General features: G+C 38.2%; 1 protein-coding gene across 2 annotated transcripts in view; it reads left to right on the top strand.

Annotated features, from left to right (window-relative positions):
- Window positions 1–27,894, top strand: part of GALC (galactosylceramidase) — a 63,220-nt gene that overhangs the window by 22,558 nt on the left and 12,768 nt on the right. For both annotated transcript variants that reach the window (XM_029951133.1, XM_029951134.1), the window contains exons 8-14: window positions 2,294–2,449; window positions 5,604–5,728; window positions 7,849–7,976; window positions 21,131–21,220; window positions 21,981–22,067; window positions 24,722–24,872; window positions 26,898–27,078. In XM_029951133.1, the coding sequence (XP_029806993.1) occupies window positions 2,294–2,449; window positions 5,604–5,728; window positions 7,849–7,976; window positions 21,131–21,220; window positions 21,981–22,067; window positions 24,722–24,872; window positions 26,898–27,078 (918 nt within the window). The remainder of the gene's footprint in view (window positions 1–2,293; window positions 2,450–5,603; window positions 5,729–7,848; window positions 7,977–21,130; window positions 21,221–21,980; window positions 22,068–24,721; window positions 24,873–26,897; window positions 27,079–27,894) is intronic.

Here is a 27,894-nt window from a genome sequence, read left to right on the forward strand (position 1 = left end):
ATGGGTTCGAGCCCCATTTCAGGCTCTGTGCTAATAGCATGTTACTTTCCAGACTTTTACTTTTTTATACAAGTATAATTGGACCAGAGATACACAAGAGTACATTTGGCTGAGGAACAACTGAATGAGTCTTAATATTAGTATTCAGCTAAATATCATGATCACAGAATGAAGTTCTGGGATATAAGAATGACTCTAAAATGTAACACTCTGTTGAAATTATATTGCTACAAAGATTAGTAATATATATATTGTTACAAAGGTCAGTAACAGATTCTCCGTGTTGGGCATTCTAGTACCAGAACAGCAATTTCTTAATCCTGTGAGGTGCTAGCTTGCTCTTTGAGGTCTCTGCAGTGTGTGTTTATAGTACAGAATTAGATGTGTGTTTTCAGCTGAGTTCAGTGACTCTACAACATCTTGGTGGTACCCCATCTTTCTTGAATACTTCTTTTTATGTCCCCCTATTCTCTATTACATGCTCTTTTCTTCCTTATGAAATCCTGGAATACCAAACTGATGTTGTGCCAGAATTCATCTTCAAGAGGTAGAATGAATTCCTAAATGAGACATTTTCATGAAAGATTCATGACTTACATGGAATTAAATAATTAAAAATGGAAACAAGTCTTTACAATCACTGTTTTTAGTGTAGTGAATACTATGACCCCAAACTACTGAACTATGATATAATCCAGTCCCCATTATTCTTCTTGTATTGTTATTAATTTTTTAATAAGTAATTGTTGTCTTTAAAGTATACACTCATGTCCCTAAACTTATTTAGCTAATATTCTCTCTTGTTCTTGTGTTGACTGTTAATCTATTTTCTACTTCACATTTGAGATTTCTTAATTGTTGTTATTCAGTAATCAGTAACTTCCAAAATCATCATTAAAGCAGTATTTTACTCTTAGAATAATAAACATACATTTATACTTTCACTGACTGACTTTTCTCAAATAATGGAATAAGGGAGAAATCTATTACTCCAGGGATGGGTTTCTCAACCTCTGAACTTTGATATTTTCACTGGATAATTCATTGTTGTAGAGACCTGCCCTTGCATTGTAGGATGTTTGGAAGCACCTCTGGCCTTTACCCACTAGATGCCAAGAGACCTATGGCCTTTACCCAGTGGATGCCAGGAGACCTCTGGCCTTTACCCATTGGATGCCAAGAGACCTATGGCCTTTACCCACTGGATGGCAAAAGACCTCTGGCTTTAACCCACTGGGTACCAGGAGACCTCTGGCCATTACTCACTGGATGCCAGGAGACTTCCGGCCTTTACCCACTGGATGCCGGAAGACCTCTGGCCTTTGCCCACTGGGTGCCAGGAGACCTCTAGCCTTTACCCACTGGGTGTCAGGAGACCTCCGACCTTTACCCATTGGATGCCAGAAGACCTCCAGTCTTTAGACACTGGATGCCTGGAGACCTCTGGCCTTTACCCACTGGGTGCCTGGAGACCTCTGGCCTTTAGCCACTGGATGCCAGGAGACCTCTGGCCTTTAGCCACTGGATGCCTGGAGACCTCTGGCCTTTACCCACTGGGTGCCCGGAGACCTCTGGCCTTTACCCACTGGATGCCTGGAGACCTCTGGCCTTTACCCACTGGATGCCAGGATCAAACCCCACCCGGCTCTGCATTCTTCACCGGGCAAAACTGCCAGGCTGAGAACAACTACTGCTCTGCGATAATGAATTGTAGCTGCCCAAGATAGTTTTTTCTTTTTTTCCAGAAAGAACTCTCTGGGTTTTTGTTGTTTTTGACTTTGTTTTTTCCTGGGAATAAATACCAAGCAGCCTCTCTCTCTCTCTTTTGTAGAAGTAGGGGAGGAAGCACAACTTTATATAATTGATTCATTAGTCTTATTTTTGGATTCCTTCTTACTCCTTCCTTTGTACTGTTCTGAGCTCTTGAATTCCCCTGGGAATGTGTATTCTGTCTCTACCTCATTCATCTCTTGGGTGTTTTGGGTTGGAGTGTCTTAGGCTGTGGCCTCCTCTGCTACCTCCATCTGTCTGTGTGCTTCCATCCATTTCTTTAACCCACTGATGATCTTCCTTCCCATTGTGCCTGTTGTTATAGGCTTATCGAATTTTAAGGGCACCTGAGATAAAAGAATGGGAAGCAGATGCTTCCGGCTTGTGTGACATCTATCCACAAGCTACCCGGTGATTTAAAATAGAAAATACTGGTAAAGATGTTTTTTTAAATTCACTCAACAAATAGATATAAGTGACATGTTCTGCCTTTTCCCATTTCCTCCCACCCTTTCTTTTCTAGAGCTCATTATCCTGGGACCCGTACAATGAAGGATGCAAGGTTGACCAAGAAGAAGCTTTGGTCCTCTGAGGATTTTAGCACTTTAAATAATGATGTGGGTGCAGGCTGCTTGGGTCGCATATTGAATCAGAATTATGTCAATGGCTACATGACTGCGTAAGTTACTGAAAACTTTTAAAGGTTTTTATTTTGAAAAATTTCAAAAACCCAATAAGTAGAGGAAAAGTACAATGGGCTTCTTATTTCGCAGCCTAGATTCAATGGTTATTAACCACAGGTTGATCTTTACCTACATCTATACCTAAGCTTGTGATTTTTTAAATATTTGAATATTGTCAATATGTATTGGATATAGTCAGACTTACTGAGATGTAATTGATAGTAAGATTCATGGAGTTCTGTGATTTTTGACAAGCCACATATACATTTTAATGAAGAATTATAAATGGTGTATGTCATAACACTTCACCCCTAACCTGTGGCCCCAAGACATAAAGGATATTTTCCTGTATGATCGCTATATCACATTGATACGTAAGAGCATAGAGCACTGTCAAAATATTTCTAGTACTTTGTCTATATTAAAATTTTCCCAGTTGTTCCCCAAAGTGTCACTTATAGCTTTTTTTTTAAAAAAGCTGAGAGCGAATCAAGCACACATTACATTTAGATGTCATGCCCCTACAGTCTTTTTGAATACAGAATGTTTTCCTTCCTTCCCTATTTTTTCATGACAGCAGCCCTTTTGAAAAGACCAGGCAAGTGACCTTGTGGACTGGCCTCTTCCCAGCCTGCCTGATTGATTCCTCAAGACATCGTCTAACTTGTGTAACTGTGTGTTTACAAAATAGAGGTTCTTGGGGTGCCTGGAGGGCTCAGTCGGTTCAATGTCAGGTCCTGATCTTCCGGTTCCTGGGTTGAAGCCCCACGTCAGACTCTGCGCTGGCAGTGTAGAGCCTGTTTAGGGTTCTCTCTCTCTGCTCTCTGCCCCTCCCCAACTTGTGTGCTCTCTCTTTCTCTCTCAAAAATAAACAAATAAACTTAAAAAAAACCCAGATAACAAAACAAACAAAACAGAGGTTCTTAAGAGAGAACACAACTCCTTATTTCCTAGGGAAGGGTTGCTTAAATGCTTTGCGAAGCTTTACCTGTAATTAGATTCAAATTTGCCCTCTAAAATCATAATAAATAGAACAAAAGTAAGCCAATACATACTGTTGTGATGTTAATGTGGGCTAATATATTGTTCTTACAGCCTTTGTTCTTTTTCTTCCTTCTTTAAAAGAAAAGATGCTTATGGAGAGTTCGGTTCTAATAACTTAATTTGGTATTAAGAGTAATGTCCCTCTCATGACAGAGAATTTAGTAACTGCTTTTAAGTACAAAGAGGGAAACAAAATCACCCATATTTTTGCCATCCAGAGGTAACCATCCTTAAAAATTTTGGTGTGTGTCCTCCCATTTATATGAATAAAATTTTAATACAGAATTGAGACCATACTATATAATACTTAGTACATAAGCTGGTTTTTACCTAACAGGGAATTATGAACTCTTGTTTTCATGTTCAAGTATACTCCTGTTTTATCGTTTTTAATGCTTATGTATATTCTGTTACACAGAGCATGGTTTCCTGAACTTGTCTCCAGAAGCACCTGCGACACTTGTATTTTTTTAAAAATGTTTTTATTTTAGAGAGAGAGAGAGAGAGAGAGAGAGAGAGAATGAACACAAGCAGGGGAGGGGAAGAAAGAGAGGGAGACACAGAATTGGAAGCAGGCTTCAGGCTCCAAGCTGTCAGCAAAGAGCCTGACATGGGGCTCAAATTCACAAATGTGAGAACATGACCTGAGCCAAAGTCGGACACTTAACCAACTGAGCCACCCAAGCACCCTGCCCCCTGAGACACATGTTACACTGTTTCCTTGTCTAGTGGGCAGATCTACTGAATCATAACCTCTAGAAGTGTCTGGAGACTGGGTTGGTGTCATTAGTGCCCCAGGTGATTCTGAAACCACATGCGTTTGGGAAGCACTAATGTAGAAAATATACCTCATTGAATATTCTCTTCCAGAAATGGAAGTTGTTCCTATTTTAAATTAACAGATTTGTATACACTGAAATGATCAGCTGTATATAGATATCTTTGTACACATCTGTAATTATTTCATTAGGGTGTATTCTTAGAAACGGAACAAATATCTGGGTCAGGGGTATTTAGATTTTAAAGACTTTTGTGTATGTAACAAAATGCTCTTCAGATAGTTTGCTTTGGTCTATACTTCTCTCACCAGCCAGAGAAGATACTGTGTATCTTGTAATCCATGGGTAAAGTCATGGGAACTCAACATTTTCACTGATAGTAAGGTGTTTTGAAAATTGGAGCTATTATTTCTACTTCATGTTGGCAGTGATTTCCTAAGAATGTCAGTCTCTCATTTTATGACGGGTGAGGACTTGGTAAAAACAAATGAAATTCTGTGGGTAAGCTCTGACTTTTTATTTTAGCTGTGAGGAACATGGCAGTACCTGGTTCCAGAGCTTCCCTGAAAACCACAGAGTCACACTTTCAGGATTCAGTACCAACCAATAGTAGATACCTGAAGGAATGGGCCAAAACGCAGACTGGCAAGCCAGTCCATTAGCACTTGTGGAGGAGACAGAGTCCTCGTAGTAGTGGAGCTGAGACTGTGTTCTGTATGCCTCATCTGCGTTAGCACAGTGACTCCTCACAACACTCCCGTGAGCTAGGTCCACTTATTATCCCCATTTTACAGATGAGGAAACTGAGGTCCAGAGGGGTTAAATGGTGGAACCATGATTTGAACTCTGGTAGTCTGACTCTAAAAATTCTCAATTGTAAAACTTCGTAGCAGCTCAGAGTCAAGTTTTCATAAAATTATATCATGAAACTGAGGCATTGAGAAGGCTGACTGTCAAAAGGAAAGAAGGTATGGACGAAGCCTGTATTTGTATTTGACTCAAATTTGTGACCTGTCTCATGCTGATAGGGTATGATTCATCCGGCTTCACCACTGTTCAGTAAAAATTATATACCCCGTGTACACTTGTGTTTTTTAATTATGTGATTCCCCATGAAAAACACCTAGATGGATTCAACACTGGATTTTTCAAACTGTGAATGAATTTACATGACTTCTGTTTTCTTGTTTCGGGTGGTCATTTTTTGGTTCTGTACATATATTTATGTAAATTCTGATAAGGTGTTTTTACCATAGTCTTCTAGACCTTTACAGTTTGATCATAAGCTCTTTTTGTATTTCTTTTTTTTATCAAACACACCTTTTAGCACAATTGCTTGGAATTTGGTGGCGAGCTACTACGAACAGTTGCCTTATGGACGATGTGGATTGATGACCGCCCAGGAGCCGTGGAGCGGGCACTACGCGGTCGAGCCTCCTGTCTGGGCGGCAGGTACGGTTCTGAGGTACACTTCCTCCTTCCCAAATTTCCCTCCAGCAGACAAAGCAGAAAACAAAGGAGAACATACAAACTGTGTACGTGTGTGTGTGTAAGTTCTTAAGTTTGTGTCTCTGCTTTAAGCAATTGGCCGAAGTGTTTTGCAAGATCTTTTAACTACACTGCTTTCTGTATTCCATTCTTGGTTATCCTAAGACTAGGCTCGTAGAAAAGAAAGGGAAAGAGGGAAGAGAAGAGGGAAAAGAATTATTGCCTGGTGATGGAGACAAACACATTCAATAGTTGATAAATCTATAACTATAAATTGTGATAAAAATCTAATAAATGATGTATTTGTAAAGATTTATTATAACTGAAGAGTATTTAAAAGTCCTAAAATTAGTCTTAGAGACACTTTATTGTTTTATATTAATATAGTTTTGTTGATAAGAATAGTGTGCTAATAAAATCAAATGAATTATTAAATGCATAGTTAAGTATGAAAGCTATGTGAAATATTGTGGCTTTATACTGAGGAATATTGTTACAGGTAAATTTAAGACAAATGTAAAATCATGACTCTCATGCACATAAAAATGAGCACATGTTAGAGATTTGATATTACTCATGATATATAGGAACCAGGCAGATGAACCTACCATTTCAAAGGAAAAAATCAAAACAGTACAAACTTATTTAGTGTAAAGGAATTTGAAAGAAATTGTAATTGGGGACAGATTGGGTTTCCTATAACTGGGAGGGGAGGAAATCAATTAAATCCTTACCAAATAGGACATAATTTACACTTCCATCAGTTACCTACAATTTACAAGGAATTTCAAAATAGTTTAAAGATAACAGGGCTGTAGAAACAAACTTTTGTTACAGTGTCAGTCATTAGTCACAAGGGACATTGAGATCATGCAGACAATGGATGACATTGTACCACTCTTTCATGAATGATGTGATCATACTAAAAATGAATACAATTTAAACAGAATAAAAATCCTGTTGGTGAATAATATTCCAGTTCTTTCTATAATTTTTTTGGTAAAATGAAACATTTATGACCATTTTGTTTTAATATCATAACTACAGTCCTTTTTAAATCCAGTTTTCAAAGGCAGAATGCTTTCATGGGAAAATTCTGAATCTGAACTGAATTTGTTTTCATTTTAAACCTCTGTTTTGGAGATTTTATTTTTTACTTGATGTGTTTTCCTTAGATTTGCAGTCATGACATTAGTCATGAAGTCATGACTTTATTTCTAAACTCTAAAAAATACGGAAAAGTTAAGTTGGACTTGTTTGCCCTCATTGGTTAACCCCTCAAATGCTGTAATTGTTGGTCCCACATTTTCTAGATGAACTACTGTACTCTTCTAATATTGTCATTGTGTTTGGCGGTGGGATCGGGGTGTGGGATGTTGCTCAGTACATTTTCAGGACCAGGTTTGGAGGTACCCAATAAATATATATTGTGCAAGCAAAACTTGCTTGAAACCACAAAGCGTATTAGTTTTAGAAATGCACTATTAATTTTTTAACCTTATTTTTTGTAGTTATGTTACGATGGGTTAAATAGAGATGAATGCAAGTTCAGAAAGGATATCTTTATCTTACTCTTTATCTTATTCTTAAATCGACAGTGTGGTTCATTTATTTTTACCAGTAATTCCAGCTACACTTATTCTTACTACAATCGTACCATTTAACTGTACTAATTAGTCAAAAGTTGAAACATGAGGCTGGCAAATACTTTCCTCTAAAATAGAAAATAGCTTGTTAGACTCAATCAGACTCAAGTCAGTAGACAGCTTTATTTTTTATTTTTTTATTTAAAAGTTTTTAAATATTTATTTTTGAGAGATAGAGAGACAGAGAGACAGTGTGAGCAGAGGAGGGGCAGAGAGAAGAGGAGGGGGGACACATAATCTGAAGCAGCTCCAGGCTCTGAGCTGTCAGCATGGATCCCAAAGCAGGGCTCAAACTCGCAAACTGCAAGATCATAACCTGAGCCGAAGTCAGACACTTAACCAGACTGAGCCACCCAGGTGCCCCTATTTTTTATTTTTTTAAAGAAACTCTTTTATCATTGTTTTTATCTCACTGGATCTCTTTCTGCTTTACTATAGCTCATACCACTCAGTTTACTCAACCAGGTTGGTATTACCTGAAGACGGTTGGTCACTTAGAGAAAGGAGGGAGCTACGTGGCTCTGACAGATGGCTTAGGTAACCTCACCATCATCGTTGAAACTATGGTAATTCTTCATTGTTTTTATGAGATTAACTGTCTTCGTATTGGAAACACAGTATAAGCCACAACTAAACACCTCCTTTAAAGAAACAAAACCCCAGCTTTACTGAAGTGTAATTCACATGTGAGAAACAACATGTAGGGGAGGAAGAAACTTCTTCCTATACCCTCTTTGGTTCAGAAGCTGGGACCCCAGAAATTAAACTGACAAATTAACAAGAGAAAACAAAACAGAGTTTCTTGTGCATGCACCTTGCACACACATGCAAGGTACTCAGTGATGAGTGACTAAGAGGGTGGTCAGAGTTTGGGCTTATATTCCTAGATAAGGAAGTAATAGATAGGGGACACAAGGGGACTTAATGGAAAAGAAGTGCCTTTTTGGAAAGATAAATGGGTTTTCGGAGGACCAGCAGGAATGACTGTGTGGTACTGTGTGTCTGTACTGGACAGCGGTCTTTCTCCTGCCTTCAAGGCTGTAAGAGTCCTCTGCAGAAGGGACTTGGGGCAGCTTTCATTCCCATTCCTCCTTTCTGGGAGCAGATCTACCCTGAAGAGGAAGTTCTGCCAGCCTTATTTCCCAGAGGTTGCTGCTTTCAGTAAGCTAACGGAAGCTCAGAGAAGACTTATTTCTGGCATCTTTTGAATCTCAGATACTTTGAACTTTAAAGAATCTTTATACCAAAGTGGCATAGTTTCTGGTGGGATAATCTGATCCCCTTCAAACACATACTTAAAATGCACACATTTTAATATGGAAGTGACCAGTAAGCCATTGTCACAATCAAGAGAGAGAACATATCAGCACCCCAGAAGAATACTTGTGTCACTGTATAAATATTCCCTCTGTCCTCTGACGTCCCTGATCATTGCTTTTGTCACTGTAGATTAGTTTGCATTTTCTAGAGTTGTGTATCAGTGGAGTCATGCAGAATGTATTGTTTTTGTCTTGCTGCTTTCATTCAGAATAATTATTTTGAATTTCATCCATGCTGTTGATACCTATTGCTAGATAGTGTTCTGTGTAAGGACATACTGTAGTTCGCTTATCTGTTTACTTGTTGGTGATGTTTGAAATGTTTCTACTTTCTGGCTGTTACACATAAAGCTATGAACATTTGTGTACAAGTTTTATATGGACATAGATTTTTTTTGGGTAAATAGCATAGGAATGGAATAGCTGGGAAATAGGGTATGTTTATGTTTAGCTTTATAGGAAGTTGCCAAACTGTTGTCCAAAGTGATTGTATGGTTTTAAATTTCCATCAGTATTTTTCTTTATCTTTGGGAACAGTTGCTGTGATCAGTTTTAAAAATTTTAGCTCTTATTAGGGATGATGCAGTATTTCATTTTGGGTTTAATTTGCGTTCCCCTTGTTGTACCCAAGTTTGTAAAATCACCCCAAAACAAGCACCAGAGACTGCTAGGGAGACCGAGTCACGCCTGCAAAAGCAAAGGGCTTTATTACGGGCTTAAGCTCGGGCTCATAGACTCCACCAACCCGCTGGCCATGTGGAGAGAGAGCCCCGAACAAAGGCAGGGCAGGGCCTTTTATGCGTTTGGGAAGGGGAGTTACAGGAAATGATGATAGGTGTACAGTGATCCGATCCCTGCCCCCCCCATCAATACTGGCAGTTGTGGGAGCCAATCACGATATTTGGAGTATTGACCAATCAGAGTGGGCCCAGGACCCCCACGTGGGGCGTGACTAGGCCCGCCCTTAGAAAGGTCAAAGGTACCAGCCGGCCTCTCCCAATTGGGTGCTGCAGGAGTTGTTCCTCCTTAAGGTGCGCCCTTTTAGGAGAAGCCGGAGCCGGGGGACCGCCCCCCACCCCCCGCCGGCAGTGCACCGCCACCGGCTCCGAAGGCCCGGTGGGAAAGGCCAGATCGGACCTGCGTCCTTACATCCTAATGACTGATGATGTTGACCTTTTCATGTGCCTGCGCTTCATGTATCTTCTCTTCTTTTCTTTTGCCATTTTTTAATTGGTTTTTTCTTATAGTTGAATTTTGAGAGTTCTTTACATATTTTGGATACAAGTCCTTTACAGATATGTGCTTTGTAAAGATATTTTCCCAGTCTGTAGCTTTTTTCTTTTTTTTCCATTTTGTTAACAGTGTCTTTGGAAGAGCAGGAGTTTTTCATTTTTACATAGTCTAATTTTTCCATTTGTACTTTGATAAAATAAGCTCCTGGTGTGACTCTAAGACGTTTTGCCTATGGGTGCACGTCTCTTCTAGCACCGTTTGCTCAAAAGTTGATTTTTTCCCCACTGCATTGCCTTTTCACCTTTGAAAAAGAAATCAGGTGTCCATGTATAGGTGGGATTATTTCTGACTCTATTTTGTTTCTTTGACCTATGTATCTTTACACCAGTATGCATGGTTACGTGTGTATCTGTATGTGTGTGTGGGAGTGTGTGTGTGTAGAATTCCTAGCAGCAGGTAGTCTTAGCCCTTCAAATTTGTTATTTTTCAAAGTTGTTTTCTCTATTCTCAGTCATTTGCATTTCCCTGAGAATTTTAAAATCAGCTTGTTAATTTCTACAACACACACACACACACACACACACACACACACACTACCCTGCTCAGATTTTGATGGGGATTGTCTTGAATCTCTAGATCAATTTGAGGAGAATGATATTTGCACAGCACTGAGTCTTCTAACCCTTTAACTAGACATATCCTCAAAATTATATAGGTTTTCTTTAATTTCCCCAAATAATACATTTTTCATTGTACAGGTATTTCATATTATTTGTCAAATTTTGACTAAGTCACATTTCAATTCTATTGTAAATAGTAGTTTTTAACTTTTTAATTAGTAAAAAGTAATACAGTAGGTTTTTGTATAAAGGTATTGTTTGCTAGCCAAATTATGGAAAGAGCCTAAATGTCTATCAAGTGACAAATGGATCAAGAAGATGTGGTGTATCTATACAATGGAATACTACTTGGCAATGAGAAGGAATGAAATCTGGCCATTTGTAGCAACGTGGATGGAACTGGAGGGTATTATGCTAAGTGAAATAAGTCAGGCAGAGAAAGACAGATACCATATGTTTTCACTCATATGTGGAACTTGAGAAATTTAAGACCATGGGGGAAGGGAAGGGGAAAAAAGTTACAGAGAGGGAGAGAGGCAAATCATAAAAGACTCTTGAATACTGAGAGCAAACTGAGAGTTGATGGGGCTGGGGCAGAGGGGAGAGTGGGTGATAGGCATTGACGGGGGCACTTGTTGGGATGAGCACTGGGTGTTATAACCAATTTCACAATAGGTTATTTTGAAAAATAACAACAAAAACCCAACAACACAAAAAAATAAAGATACTGTTTTCTGCAACATCTCTAAACTCACCTATCATTCCAGTAGCTTTTTTTGTGGATTCCATTGGATTTTCTTTGTAAATGATCTGTGAATAGAAATAATTCTAAATCTTCCTTTCCAATCTGGGCATCTTTTATTTCTTTTTCTTGTCTGATCGTACTGGCTAGAATCTCCAATACAATGTTGAATGGAAATGTTGAGAGCGGATATTCCAGGAGGAAAGCACTGAGTATTTTACCAGTAGATGTTTAAACTTTATCAGGATGAAGTTCACCTTTATTTCTAGCTTTTTAAAAAAAAATCAGGAGTAAATACTGGATTTTATCAAGTAGTTTTTCTTGTATATATGGTTTGTAAAGCATTGTATGGTTTTCTTTTTCTTTTATTTTAGCAAAATAATTATATTAACTGATTTTTAATTGAAATTTGATATACAGACTAAAAAATGCAGGCTTTAATATAATTCAGTGGTTTTAGTACATTTACAGAGTTGTGCAACCATTACTGTTATTTAATTCTGTTACCCCCAAAAGTAACCTCATATTCATTTGCAGTCACCCTCCACTCCTTCTTCCCACGTCCCTTGGCAACCACTTTGTCTCATGGGATTTGCCTGTTTTTGATATTTCATATAAGTGGGAGTATATAATATATAACCTTTTGTGTTTGGCTTCCTTCACTTAGCTTAATGTTTTTATGGCTCTATATCAGAACCATAATATTCTATCTTATGGATATATCACATTTTGTTTATTCATTGATCAGTTAATGTATATTTGAGTTGTTTCCAATTTGTGGCCATTATGAATAATGCTGAGATTAACATTTATGTATAAGTTTTTCTGAGGACATGTTTTCATTTCTCTTTAGTATATATTGTAAGAGGGCAATTATTGGAAGAAATGTGACTTTGAGTTTACTATTTTGAGGAGCTGCCAAATTGATTTTCAAAGTTGCTGTACCATTTACATTGCTGCCAGCACTAGGTGAGGCTTCCAATTTCTCCTCATCCTCACCAACAATTGTTATTGCTTGTCTCTTTGATTATAGCCATGTTGGTGGTGTGAATTGGTATCCTGTTTTACTTTTGATTTGTATTTTACTAGTGACTAATGACATTGGACAACGTTTTATGTGTGTATTGGCCATCTGTATTTCTTCTTTGGAGAAATGCCCAGACAGACTGCCCATATTTAATTTGGGATGTTTGTCTTTTTGTTTTTGAAATATAAGCATCTTTGCATATTCTAGAAAAAAATCCCTTAGCAAATATATAATTTGTAGATATTTTCTCCCATTCTATGGGTTTTTTTTAACTTCCTTTCTAAAAATTTAAATTTAATTTTTTAAAATTATAGTATAGTTGACGTATTAGTTGTTTTTCACTTTATTAATGGTGCTCTTTAAAATACAAAAGCTTTAAACTTTGATGAAGTTGAAAAATATCCATTTTTCTTTTAGTTTTGTGCTTTTGGTGTCCTATTCAAGAAATTATTGCTTAATCCAAGGTCATGAAATTTATATCTTACATTTAGATCTTTGACCCATTTTATTTTTTAAATAGTGTTAGATATGTATCCAACTTCATTTTTTACACATGGATATCTAATTGTTTCTTCACTGTTTGTTGACTATTCATTCTCTATTGAATTGTCTTGGCTCCCTTATTGAAAATAAGTTGGCAATAAATGTGAGGGTTTTTTTTCCTGGACTATTAATTCTGTTGCGTTGGCCTATACATATGTCCTATGGGAGCATTATGCTGTCTTAATTACTGTAGCTCTATAGTATGTTTTTAAGTCAGGAAACAAGCTTTGTTATTTTTCAACATTGTGTGGGTGGTCTGGTTCCTTGCATTTCCATAGAAATTTTAGTATCAGCTTGTCAGTATTTGCAATGAGGCCAGCTTGGAGTTTGATAGGGATTACATTTAATCTGGAGATCACTTGGGTAGTGTTGCCAGTTTGACAATATCAACTCTTCCGGTGCATGAGTATGGGACATCTTTTCATTCATTGACATTTTTACTTCTTTTAATGAGGTTTATAGTTTGCAGGGTATAAATTTTGTACTTCTTCTTGTTACAGTTATTATATCTGAGTATTCTATTACTTTAATACAACTGTAAATGAATTGTGTTCTTAATATCATTTTCAGATTTTTTCTTTTGCTAGTGTATAGCAGTACAGTTGAGTTTTACATACTGATCTTGTATCCCACAAGCTTTTGTATTTTTTTCTTCGTTATAATAGTTAGTGGATTCTTGGAGGATTTTCTATATACAGGATTGTGTCATCTGCAAAGAGAGATAGTTTTGCTTCTTTCTTTTCAGTCTAGATGCCTTTAATTTTTTCCCTTTGATTAATTGTCCTTTAGTAAATATTGAATAGAAATAGTGAGAATGTACATTTTTGTCCTGTAGCTGATCTTAGGAGAGACACTTTCAGTCTTTCACAATTAAGTAAAATGTTAGCTGTGTTTTTCTTGGTAAATATTTTGTGTAAGATTGAAGAACTTCCCTTCTATTCCTAGTTTGAGTGTTTTTGTCATGAAAGAGCATTGAATTTTATCAAATGTTTTCTGAGTCTATTGAGATGATTACATGTTTTAAATTTTTATTTTATTGATACAGTATATAACGTTGATTTTTGTCTGCTATACTAGCTTTGCATTTTGGGGATAAATTTCACTTAGTCATCGTGTATAATCCTTTTTATTTTGTTGTTGGGTTTAATTTGCTAGTGTTTTGTTGAGGAATTTTGTGTCCAAATTCATGAGAAATATGGCTACATAGTTTTCTTTTCTTATAGTATCTGTGGTTTTGATAGAAAGGTAATACCCTATAGAGTTAGTTGGGGAATGTTCCTTCCTCATATTTTTTAAGTAAATTTGTGAAGGATTGGTATTAATTCTTTAAATGTGTGGTAGAATTCATCAGTGAAGACATCTGATTTTGGGATTTTCCTACAAGAAAGTTTTGGTTTATGGACTCAATTTCTTCCTATAGGTTTGTTCAGATTTTATGTTACTTTTTGAGTCAGCTTTGCTAGTTTGTGTTTTTCTGAGAATTCGTCTATTTTATATATTTTACCTAATTTGTTTGCATATATTTGTTTATAGTATTCCCTTATGTATTACCTTTCTACTTTTGTGAGGTTGTTAAAAATGTTCCTCTTACATTCCTGATTTTAGTAATATGTCTTCCTTTTTTTCTTGGTTAGAAAACCTAAAGGTTTATCAATTTTGTTCATCTTTTCAAATAAACAATTTTTGTTTATGTTGATTTTTTTCTCTTTTTTCTTTATTTCAATAATTTCCACTGTAATCTTTATTCCTTTCCTTTTGTTAACTTTAAGTTTAGTTTGCTCCTTAAAAATATTTTTTAAAAATTTTCTTAAGGTAGAATACTAGGTTATGTTTTGAGATATTTCTTATTTTTTCTTTTTTTTCTTCTTTAGTTTATTTATTTTGAGAGAGAGAGAGAGACAGACAGACAGAGACAGACAGACAATGTGAGGGGAGGGGCAGAGAGAGAGGTAGACAGAAAATCCCAAGAAGGCTCCATGCTCCCAGCACAAAACCTGATGCAGGGTTCAAACCTGCAAAACTGTGAGATCATAACCTGAGCTGAAACCAATAGTAGAACACTTAACTGACTGAGCCACCAAGTGCCCTGAGATATTCCTTTTTTTAAATATAGGTATTCACAGTTATGAATTACTCTGTAATTAGTACTTTAGCTGTATGTCTGTAAGTTTTATTATGTCATATTTTTATTTTTATTTATCTCAAAGTGTTTTCTAATTTCTTTTGTGATTTCTTCTTTGACCCATTGCTTATTTAGGAGCGAGTTATTTAATTTGTACATTTTGGGACTTTTCCCAACTTTTTATTACTGATTTTTAATTTTATTCTATTGAGATTTGAGAGTATACATTATATGATTTTAATCTTCTTAAATGTATGAGTTTTATTTTATTACCTGCACAGTATCTATCCTGGAGAATATTACATATGTATTTGAGAAGAACATATGTTCTGTTCTTGTTGGGTAGAGTACTCTTCTGTAGATGTTTGTTAGATCTAGTCGGTTTATAGTATTCAAGTCTTCTACTTCCTTGTTCTCTCTCTTGTTGATAGTGGTTAATTGAAGTCTTCAACTACTATTGTTGAATCATCTGTCCTTTTCTGTTGTTTTGTTTTATATATTTTGGGTCTGTCTTATAGGTGCATATATACTTATATTTTTATGATGAATTGATTTTTATATCATTATAAAATGTCTCTCTTTACCTCTAACAACAATTTTTTAAATTTGTTTTCAGGTCTCTTTTGTTTTTTATGACTCTAGCTATTCTTGTGGCTTCTGTTAATATGATACATCTTTTCCCCCTCCATTTACTTTCAGCCTCTTTGTATCTTTGAATCTAAAGTGTATCTCCTTTTGATAGCATATAGTTGGATCTAGTTTTATTTTAAAGGTACTCTGAACTTGGGGCCCCTGGGTGGCTCAATTACTTAAGTGTCCAACTCTTGATTTCAGCTTAGGTTGTGATTTCACAGTTTGTGAGTTCAAGCCCTGCATCAGGCTCTGTGCTGTCAGTTCTTGGGATTACTTCTCTCTCTGCCACTCTCATTGGGCTCTCTGAGTCTCTCTCTCTATAAATAAATATATAAATTCATAAAGATTGTCAGTGGAAGACATCCAATGACCACTTTAGAAAATGTACTCTGAACTTTTGATTGGATTGTTTAATCCATTCATATTTAATGTTAATATTAATATAGTTGGATTTACATCTGTCAAGTTATTTTCATTTTGATGTCTCATTTTTGGTATTCAGTTATTCTTTGTTTACTGTCTTCTTCTGCATTACATAAATATTTTCTGGTAACATTTTAATTCCTTTAATTTTTTCACTATATTTTAGTGAGTTACTTAGTTAATGGCTGTTCTAGGGTTATACATTTGACTTATTAGAATCTACTCAGATTCATATTAACTGATTTCTAATGAGATATAGAAATATTATTTCTATATTGCTCTATTCTCCTTCCCCCTTTTTGTTCTGTTATTATATGTATCATACCTCTGTTTCAAGCCTAATAAGACTTGTTATAATTATAACTTTATATATTATTTTAAGTCTTTTAAAAAATCTGAGAATAAAGGAGAGAAATTATATATTTATGTTAATCCTATTTATATTTTTGGTTGCTTTTATTACTGTAGAGTCTGTGGATTTGTCACCCTCTGGTGACATTTCCTTATTCTAATACGGTCCCCCCTCTCACCCCACCCTGGCTACTTTGTGTTATTCTTTGCAATTATATCACATTTCTATATTTTATAAGGCCAACAATACAGTTATATACATGTTATTTTATGCAGTTGCTTTTAAAATCAGTTATGGGAAGAAAGAAGAAATAGGCATTTTTACTGTCCTTTATAATTACATAATTATCTTTGTCTGTCCTTTTTGTGGATTTAAATTACTGTGTGTGGTCATTTGCTTCAGCCTGAAATACTTATTTTAATATTTTGGGGAAGTTGTATCTGGTATCAACAAATTCAGTGTTTGTTTATGTGGAAATGTACTTTGCCTTCATTTTTGAAAGATAATTTTGCTGGAAAAAGGACTCTTTGTTGACTGGTTTTTTGAGCATTTTGAATGTGTTACCCTTTGTTGTTTCTGATGATGAATGCATTCTTAATCTTACTGAAGGTTTCTTGTAAGTGGTATGTTTTTCTTTTGCTGCTTTCAAGATTTTCTTGAATATATGCTGGTGTACTTATTGATCCTACAGCTCTCTGAGGTTCTGTCATTTTTCTTTATTCTTGATTTTCCCCCCTCACTTCTTCAGGTTGGCCAATCTCCATCAGTCTGTTTTCATGTTCTCTAATTCTGCCAGTTCAGATCCACTGTTGATCTCTCTAGTGAATTTTTCATTTCAGTTCCTGTGTTTTTCAACTTCAGAATTTACACTTGGCTTTTTAAAGAATTTCAGTCACTTTATCGATATCGTCCCCTTGATGAGATGTTGTGATTATTCCTGCCTTTACTTTTCTTATTTAAGCCCGTTTCCTTTAGTTTTTCTCAAACATATATGTGTGGACTACTTCAAAGTCTGTTAAATCCAACATTTGCTTGTCCTCATGACCACTTTCGGTTACCTACTTTTTGGTGTATGGGTTAATTATTTTTGATTCATAATTTTGTTTTTGAAAGCCCAGTCTTTTATAGAATATAATGTAGCAGCTCTGAGTCCTGGTTCCCGCCCCCCCTCCCCCCGTTATTGTTTGCTTGTATGTTTGTTTAGTGTTTGGAGGGAGTATTTAGTGAGATTTAGTTCCCCCTGCACCCTGAAGCCCCAGGTGTGGCTTCCTGGAGGGTGCAGCCTTGGACATGTGCACAATCTCCCTGGGATGACAGTGGTTTCCCAGGACCCTCTTTGTTTCTTTCATTTATCACACCTCTCTGTTAATTGCTGGTAGATTGCTCTACTGTTTTCAGCACTGCCCTGGGACTTCAAATAGCTCCACAGACTGATCCAGTCAAACCCTACCCAGTTTATTTGCAGAGGTGGTGTCTGACAGTTAATGTTTAGGTTTAATCTGACCTCAGGAGGGTTCTTCTTAGCTGTCTATTTTTGTGTCTTTCTGTAGCAAACTAGCTGGGCAGTGGTTTGGCTAATAAGTCAAATGAAGCTGCCAGTCTCTTCTTATTTGCTTCCCCCCAGAAGCCCCATTATTTCTGAGAGCATCCTTACCGACTATTTAACTGTTCTGCGTTAGTTTCTTTGGGGAGACTTCTGAGTTTTCCGTTTTACAACCTGTCTGTCTCCCAGTACAAAAATCTTGGAGCCGAAGCTTAGAGCTGGGATGTGGACAAGGGTGTTTCTCTCTTTGTAACACTGCTGATTTAGGAGCACAGGGTGAGGGGTGGAGGTTTGGGACCCCAGTACTCTCAGTATCCCAAGGTGAAACCATGAATGGGAGCTGTGTGGAGGAAGGAAGCCCCTTTCCTGCCCCCCTGCCCTCCAGCCTTGTAGCCATACTTGCTGCTGCTTAGCATTGGCATTAAGTAGCTGAGGGGCTGGGGGATGAGAAACACTGAAATCCTGCTTCTCCCAGGAAGCTACTGCAGCCTCAAGCTGGGTGCTGGGAGGAGGAAGCCCTGTATTCGGGGCTGTCCCTACCTGGCATGCAGTTTCTGTCATTTGGCTAACAGAGAAAGTGACGGAGCGGACCGTGGCTTAAGTGCCAGGGTTCTTGCTCTTTTTGAGTTATAGTAGATTTTCTTGAATAGATGTCTCTTTATTTGTTGCATGGACTTAGAGTCATTTCCATTTTTCTACAAATCACTTTCACCAGTGTTGCTGGGAGCAGCTTCGTGGAGCTCCCCACATTGCCATTCTGGAAGTAGAGCTCTGCTTCAGTTTTTTAGGTGCGGTTTCCTTTAGTTCTTTGAACATACTTAACTACCTGATTTAATGTCTTTGTCCAGTAAGTCTAATATGTGACAAGTAAAGCCCGGGCTTTGTCAAACGTGGTTTCTGTTGACCACTTTTCATTCTTTCGTGTGAGCCACTCTTTCCTGTTTCATTTTACAAATCTCAGAATTATTTGTTGAATACTAGACATATTACACGATGCGATGTGGCAGCTCTGGAAGTCAGATTTTCTCCCCATCTGGCATTTGCGATCGTAGCTCTTTATCGTTGCTGTTGCCGTGTATTTGCTCAGTGACTTTCTTTCCTGAACAAATTCTGTGGTTTGTCTGCTTTATCAGTGTGGTTAGTTACCTTGGTGGTCTGCGCGTGCTGTGCAGAGGTTTCCCTGTGTTTGGAAGAGGCAGTGTTCCCCGGCCCTCACCCATGGGCCCCGTGTGCGTGGTGGGGCATGCGTCAGTGATCAGGCAGGCAGCCTGCAACTCTGCGGTCTCTTGACTTCATGTCTGAGCAAAGCTTCAAGGCCGACCTGAATTTCCCAGGGCAGCCATCAGGGCTGTTCAGGTTATCCATATCTTCTTTAGTGAGCTTTGGCTTCTCGTATCTTTCAAGAAATGTTTTTCCATTCCACTCATGTTGTTCAATTTCTGGGCATAAAGTTACTGAAATTTTCCCCTGTGATTTCTCTAATACGTATGTAATTTGTATTGATGTCACCTTTCTTCCTGTTGATAACGGCAAGTTGGGTTTCCTTTCTTTTTATCCCGATTAGTCAAGCTAGAAGTTTGTCAATTTCATTGATCTTCTTGAAGAATCTGCTTATGGTTTTTCAGTGATTCTCATTTTTCTGGGTTTCGTTTACTTGATTTCTCCTTTGATCTTTATTTTTTCTTCTTTCTTCTGCTTACTTTGTCTTTAAATTGGCCCTTCTTTTCCTCCCATCTGCAGGTGGAAACTGAAGTGCCCTATCCTTCTCTGATCAGTGTTCAGCACTATAAATGGGCTCCTAAGTACCGCTTTCATGGCAGCCCACAAACCGCACATTGTATTCTTGTAGCAGGATTCTGGCACAGAGAGTTGTGACATGAAGGCTTCTAACTTCCAGGAAGCGATTTTAATTGTGCCAGCACTGCTCAGTTGGGTTCGTACCCAAAGAACTGAGCCCCAAACATCCCGTGGCAGAGGTTTTTTTTTTTTTTTTTATACATTTTCTCTTTCTTTGTCTCCCATACATGGTAACACACATAAACACACAGTCTGATTAAGTAGTCTCAGTTTACAAGGTCATGAGGGATGTGGTCACGCAGGCGCATAGCCAGGTTACCTTGAAGTTTTCTCTCCTTTTATCTCTCTCTCCTTAGGGAGGGGACCCTAACACATTTTTATTTTGATACAACTCAAAATTCTTCCTAATTTCCCTTTTGTTTTTACTTTTTCTTTGAAACATGGCTTATTTAGAAATTTGGTATTGAGTTTCTAAATATTTTAGAGTTTTTCTAGAGGATTTTCTGTTATTTATCTCTGATTTAATTCTCTTGTGGTCAGAGGACATCTTTGTGTGACTTGAATCTATTTGAATATTGAAACTTCTTTAATGGCTGAGGATATGGTGTTCCTTAGTGAATATTGCATGTGAACTTGAAAAGAATGTGCATTCTGCGATTGTTGTGTCAGGTGATCTAGATGTCAGTCCAGGCAAGCGACACGCTAGCATTGTGCACATCACCTCTGTCCTTACTGGTTTTCTGTCTAGTTGTACATCATTCACTGAGGACTCGGTATTGGAGTCTTTAAGGACAATTGTAACTTTTTTATTGTCTGCAAAGCCTGGCCCTCTGCTTCGGTGCTCTGGGATTGTTGAATCCCCTGAAGCAGGGATTATGTCTCCTGATTCCTTTGATCCCAGCCCATGGTAGTGACTATTTTTAGTAAAAAAATGATGTTGTCAACTTGAGAACTATTTGTTGTATGTACTTGCTGAATTTAGTTGTGTATTTGAAAGTTATATTAAGATGAGATACCTTTCCAGTGAAAACATACAAGCATTTGCTTCTTATTTGATATATTTTACATTGAATACCATTATAATATAAAAATTAATATAAAATGACCCTTCAGTTATGTTGTGAATTTAAGTTTTCTTTCAGTCAGAATGCCAGGGAGCTTTACTTCTGAGTAGGCATGTTCAATAGACTTTCAGTACAGATTATGCTAGAAAAAAAGTCTTTAACAATTTGAAATAAGCTCCTATTTGTCACCTAATATATGTCATTCTGTTAATCTTGGGCATTAAATGTTTAGTTCTTTTTCCCCCCATACAATAGCTTGTATATCATATGGGTTACTTAACATGATTTTTTTTTCCTCCCAGAGCCACAAACATTCTGCGTGTATACGGCCGTTTCTGCCTTATTTCAATGTGTCACACCAGTTTGCTACCTTCCTTCTTAAGGGTTCTTTTGTAAGTAAATATGTGGGACTTTTATTTTGGTTTTGATTTGAGAATATATATAGTCATAGGCTAGCCCTTCTTAAGTGAAGTCTTCTGTATATTACCAGCTGCTAAGCATTTGTATATAAATGGATAAATGCAGTGTTGTTTTCTGTCTGCTAACTGGGTTTTAGTCAAATGGTGTGGAAACCACTAGGAGACTAAACTCTCCATGGCTAAAATTCTGTGACTAAACCTCTCCAATACTTTGAAGAACACTTACCGGAAGTCACTTGCAACAAGTTCTTGCTGGTAGAAGCATCAGGGAACTTTCAGACTTTGATCTTTTCAGTATTCTGTACAAAGAAACAACAACGTAAAAAGACACCAGATTCTTGTTATTTCTACCTATTGTTAGATTTGAATACAGAAAATACAGGGCCTTTTCTGACTACTAATTATACAAGAATTATTCTATTAATACCAGAGAATCCCTAAAAAGCATTTTACGCAGGTACAATAGTGAGTATTTTCGAAGCAAAGGCACTAAAATAGTTTTAAACATTTGCCAAAAGTCTGTAGTATTTATAGGACATAAAGTATTTGCTTGAACAATTTCTTCCTACTTTCGGAATGTTACTATTGAAGACTTGAGGTGGGTCTTTTGGCAAGTAGAAGTAGAGGGCATGTTATCATTGGTTCCTTCTTGCTGGTACTTCCTCATTTTGGAAATGCTCAGAGGATATGATGAACCCCTCAACTTTGCTTTTTGTGTGTGTTTTCTCCGCAGAGTAAAATACCAGAGCTGCAGGTGTGGTATACGAGACTTGGAAAACCATCTAAGAGGTTTCTTTTTAAACAACTGGATTCTCTATGGGTAGTTTTCAAATAAATTCCTTTATTTTCAGGATTGCAAACAGTAAAAGAGAACAGACATTTCATTAATGAATTAAGTGTTTTTAATTTTATAACTAATTTTGTGGCTTATGTGTCATAGACCTAAAGTTGTTCCCAGTGGGTTTTTTGTTTGTTTGTTTGTTTGTTTTTAGTAGAAATCCTCCTCAAGGCATAATAGGAATGTGTGCTTATAGGTGTGTTTGCTCTTAGTATTTAGGTTGCCTTAGCAAATGGTACCACCATCCCTTGGCTGCCCACGTCAGAAAATTGAATCTCATCGGGGACTGTCTTTTCCCACCTCCCCTTTCTTTACATACCACCATTGATCAAGTATAGAGCATTCTGTCATGGTCATGTTTTTCTTACACGTTCCTTTTTCCTCCATTCCCACTGGCTACTGCTTATTTCAGTTCTTTATTACCTCTCTCCTGGATTTTGGAAACTACCTTCTGGTTTTCCAGCCTCCAGTCTGACTCTGTCCAGGCCACCCATCACACTGCTACCAGAATTCAGATCTGGTTTTTGTTAATCCATTGTTTAAGTCACTCAGTGATTTTTCCTGTCACTTGACCTCCTTTAGCACAGCACATGACCCTTGTCACCTCATGGGATAAAGGACTGCTTTCATGACTCTGTGCGTGTTCTGCTAACGTGGCCTGTACTCACACACTAAACTTCTTGCATTTTTCAGAGCATGGCATGTCACTTTACTCACCTCTGTGACTTTGCACATGCTTTTTCTTCCTGCAGAACTCAGCTGAAGTGTCACTTCACCTGAAGCTTTCCCCACCAGTGTCAGCTCATGGCCAGCTAGGCATAGGTGCTTACTTTCCCCACTTTCTCCACCACACAGGGCCCATTGAGGATTGGAGACCTGCCTTAATTACCTTTTTATCTCAGGTCTCTGCGATTGTGCTTAGCACATGGGGCTTCCTCAGGAAATGTTTCAAAGAATGAATTGGTCCCAGTAAGCATGCCGCTTCACCTAACTGACACAAATCTACTTTTCCTGGAAATTACTAATGTTCTGTGAATCAGCTAGTCGTCATCAGTGATTGAACACCCGTCATATATTAAATTCTAAAAAAAGAACAGTCTGCACAATAAGTTGCTAGAAATAGGATATTAACATTGATTTTCCCCATAATAAAATAGTATTATTTGGGGATATACCTGAGCCCAGAATATGGTGTAACATATTTAATAGATCTGACCAACAATTTATTATTAAAGCAAAGATGTGCTATAAACCCCTGTAATTCAAAGTAGGAAAAAAAGCTGCTCAAATTTCATAAAATGGGCATACATCTAATGCCTACATTAATTATGCAGAGGATTCAGAGGTCTACATTTAGCACAGAACAGCTGTGATACAGGGAGTGTTTCTTGAAGGTCATGCCCGGAGCTAAGCACTTTATAAACATTATCTTGTTTAATCCTCACAACAGCCCTAGAAGGTATGTATTTTTCCTCTCATTTTGTGGAGATATGCCTTAAAGAGATTAAGTTGCCCAAAGCATAAATGTGACATAAACCTAACTTGCTAATTGAAACGTATATTGAACATGAAAGAAGTAGGACTTTTTTTTTCTTAATAGTAAAAGGTTTTTGTGCTCAGCAGCTGAGTCAACAGTGAGGTTTTATGGACTTTTCTACCTTAATAAAGTCCTGAATACACACGCAGATCTCGTATTTATGTGTATTGAACATACACAAGCTTTGGGAGCTTATAGCCTGATGGAAAAGAACAGACTAATAGAAATAGATTTTGGTGCTGTCTAGTCATCCTTTGCTCTGTGTAGTGGAATTCTTTTAAAGTCCTTTTACATTGTAGTACTTGTTTTGCTTGTTGGTGGTGTTTGCTTATTTAATACATTCCGTCAGGAACAGAAATTACATGCTGTTTTTTTCCCCTAGGAAGTGTGTCTTGGGTTTTTCCCTTATTATTTTCTTTACTTTTTTTTTCTCTCTTCTTTTTTTGGTGGTGGTGGTGGTTATATTGAAATGAAGTTGCTTTTACAGCACCAAAGACTTAATCATCCATTTCCTATATAAAAGGCAGCTACTTTTTTGCATAGACCTCAAGTATATTGTGGTATAGAGGTGGAATTTAAGGAAAGGTATTAAGCAGGCTATGTTTTAGCTTATGGGCAAGTAATAAATTGTATCATTTATATTGAATGTATGATAGATAAGCTGCTATATTACAATTGCCACTTCAGATAGCTGTGAAATTAGGTGATTAACTAGTTGTTACTTAAACCTTCTAATTGCTGTATAAGTCTAATTACAGGAAATAGAAGTTGGGGTTTTGATTTTTTACTTTGCTTTTCTGTTTGGAGTGTCATTGTAACTACTGTATTGTAAATGATGGAAAATAAATGCATATGTTAAACAAAATAAAAAAAAAATACAGTCCTATCTACAAAGTATAATTTTATAAAGTCTTCTAAATAACTTAATAAAAAGATCCCAAAGGCCTTGTTTAAGGGTGTAGCCTTCACAAGTGGTTACGAAGTTGTAACAGAAGTGAGTTTTGCCCTTTTTTGTTTTTTTTTCCCCCAAAAAGTTATTTGGCCCAAATGAGAGGAGCCAAAAGCAGCTGGCCTTGACCTCCATGTTTTCTTTTCTCAGCTCCTCGACAGTGGTGGAGCCTTCACGCTGGAGCTGCAGGAAGATGAGCTCTTCACACTCACCACTCTCACCACGGGGGGCAAGGGCAGCTACCCGCAGCCTCCCAAGTCCCGTCCCTTCCCGCAAGTGTATACGGATGATTTCGATGTTGGTGAGGTTTTTGTTTTTTGTTTCTTTTTTTTTTTTTTAACTAAAACTTAACCTGGTTTCCATTTCTAGCAGTAGCAGGTGGATTTCTACATGTTGAACTCGTGCATGATAAAGTGGCTGTAAAATGTAGCTCTAAATGTCCACACGGTAACTGAGATCTCCTTTTTGTGTTACCTCAAAGTGACTCTTGATTTGGGGACCCTATAGTTTTCAGAGCCAGAAAAAACGTAGAGGTCAGTGTTCAGAATGAAAGCTAGAATCCTAACTAGGTTTTGGTGAAGCCTAGCATTCATTCCCTACCACTTCCCTGTTGTCGGTACCTCATGGAAGCCATTCCTGGCTCTCTCCTGCAGCCTGGAGGTTAAGGTACTTCTCTCTCTGCAGCGCTGAGGGCCTGACCGCTGAGGGCACTTGTGCTCCCTTTGGCTACTTCACCTCATTGTCGGCCCGTGAGTTTTATACTTGCACTCTCCTGCTTTTCTAGGAAGAGCTATCCTAAAGCTGTTGGAAAAGCTTTTGATTTTTAGGTAATTTAGGAAAGCTGATGGACAGATTAGAAGGCACAGTCATCGTGGTGATAGTCCAAGATCTCTCAGTAGGTGATGGAACTTGATGAGTAGATGCGCAGCTTGTGGGCCTCATACACAGGGTCAGCAGCTCTCGTCTTTGCTCCTAAGATCCTTAGCTGTAGGAGAGACACAGGCAGGGAAGCTGCCATTGTGAGAGAGTGACTTGCCCCTCCTGCCACTGTAGGGCAGCTGTTTCCAGCATGGCTGGTTGGAGACTCCTAGTGCCCCCTCCCGGTCCTGGTCCTGTCTCGGTCCTGGTCACTGCCCAGCCACAGAGTCTCATCTCCCTTTCCCGGGAAGTGATGTCCTGGTTAATTGCAGCACAAGGCCCTTTGGACTGTCTATACTGGACTCCTCTCTGTTATTTTCAGGACGCAGACAACAGGGACCCCAGGGTTGCTGGGTGCCTTGTTTTCTTGCAATTCTCTGAAGTGGCCTCTTAGATGAATCCATGAATTATGCCACCTGTTGCTGCCCTTTGCTCACTTGTGTGTTGGTGGAGGGACTCTTCTTGCCCTCAGTAGACACGGAGTCTGGGGCCTGGCTGAGTTAGCCAGAGCGGAGCTCCCCGGCACCAAAACCGTTCTGTGACCGAAGCCTGAAGGGCGATTCTAAACCTTCAAATCTAAAATGTAATGCTCCGTGGACTACAAAATAAACAAAGACCTAAAGTTAAAAACTATAAGTCAGGCTGTAGCACTACTTTATATGGTTCTTAATTTCTCAAATAATGAATATGGAACACCTAGAAAAGCCTGAGGTGTGAAATAGCTGTAAGAGTGTGACCAGAAGAGTTCTTCTATAGTCTTTGTCACTGTAAGACTATCATTTAATGAAACTAAGAACAAATTGGTAGCTTGGGCCTAGCTGGTTTGGCTCCATTTTGGAAATAGAAGACAACTGGTAATTTGTGAATTCTGTAGTTCCTATGGTGAGCCTTTCCTCATCTCTCAGCTGATGACTGTGACCAGGGGTCTAGAACCTTGTTTGACAGATGCTAGAAATAACAAAACTGCCTCTTCTTGAGCCCTTGCTCGAGCCTGGCTTATGTACACACTTCCCATACATTCTTTCATTTAATTCTCTTTTCCTCATGCCCACTTAGAAATGAGGAGACTTGAGGGGCACCTGGGGGGCTCAGTCAGTTAAGCATCTGACTCTTGATTCGTCTCAGGTCATGATCCCAGGGTTGTGAGATCAAGCCCTGCGTTGGGCTCTGTGCTGAGTGTGATGCCTGCTCACGATTCTCTCCCTCTCTCTGCCCCTCTCCTGCTTGCGTGCTCTCTCACTCTGAAATTAAAAAAAAAAACCAATCTCTATTAACCTAAACTCTAAACTCCCACTTGTTGTAAGTATCATTTACTTATTTAGGACTTTTGAAATATGCTAAAATATCAGAGAGGAGAGATTCTGTAAAGACTCTATACTAAACAGAGAATTTATTGTGTTCTGAACAGACTACCCATTTTTTAGTGAAGCTCCGAATTTTGCTGATCAAACTGGTGTCTTTGAGTACTTTACGAATATTGAAGACCCTGGAGAGCATCGCTTCACGCTGCGCCAAGTTCTCAATCAGCGGCCCATCACGTGGGCTGCTGATGCCTACAACACGATCAGTGTCATAGGAGATTACAAATGGTATGTAAAATTGGTGTCTGTCGGTAGGCCTGGCTGAAAGAACCCCGTAATGTTGTTGGATACATTCTGAAGTGAAGACTTCTCAACGATCTTCCTTGTGCAGGAGTCCAAGGAGTGTGAGATAATTGTTCAATGTCCTGGCCACAGCCATGATTATGATGCCTCAGTGAGGGTCCCTCCATCAGATTTGTCCAATTTCATAGTGATTGTTACAGGAACAGAGTGATTTTAGTGTAAAATTGAGGACTTTTAGACCCAGTTATAACTGAAGATTCATTTATAAACAGACTTCGTGATTTGTGGGTTGTTTGTGGATTTGCTAGAGTTCATTTGTTGATCTGGTGTTGCCACCTGCTGGCTCCACTCTGGACGTACACCGTTTTAGCCTTTGTAGAAAATCTATTTACCAGGTGATGGTAGATGGCAGTAGTGAGAAGCCCATCAGCTTTCACTGTTCTTCCTCCTTGCCTGCCCGAGTACTACAGAGGAGTGTGGCTGTCTCTAAACCCAAACTCTTATTTCTGGCCGGGACTCTAGAGAAATCCAGAGACTCCTTAATGATAGTAGAGGGATGAGATCGAGCACCATCCAAAGAGTAACCAGAAGTATTCATAACTTTGAAGATTTCATGTATGTAAATAGCAGCACTCTTCTTTACTGCTGCAGGGGTAAGGCGGTGGGGAGGGGAGGATGGGGAAAGTGGGGAGAGACGGAAAGAGCCAAATAGTCTGAGAGAAAGAACCAGGAAAGAGCAGGGATGCCTGTCGGGAAGGGACTGTTCTCATCGTTCTTAGCCCTGCTCTCCTGGTGCGGTCA

This window comes from Suricata suricatta, chromosome 9, assembly GCF_006229205.1.
Source record: "Suricata suricatta isolate VVHF042 chromosome 9, meerkat_22Aug2017_6uvM2_HiC, whole genome shotgun sequence".
Classification (NCBI taxonomy): domain Eukaryota; kingdom Metazoa; phylum Chordata; class Mammalia; order Carnivora; family Herpestidae; genus Suricata; species Suricata suricatta.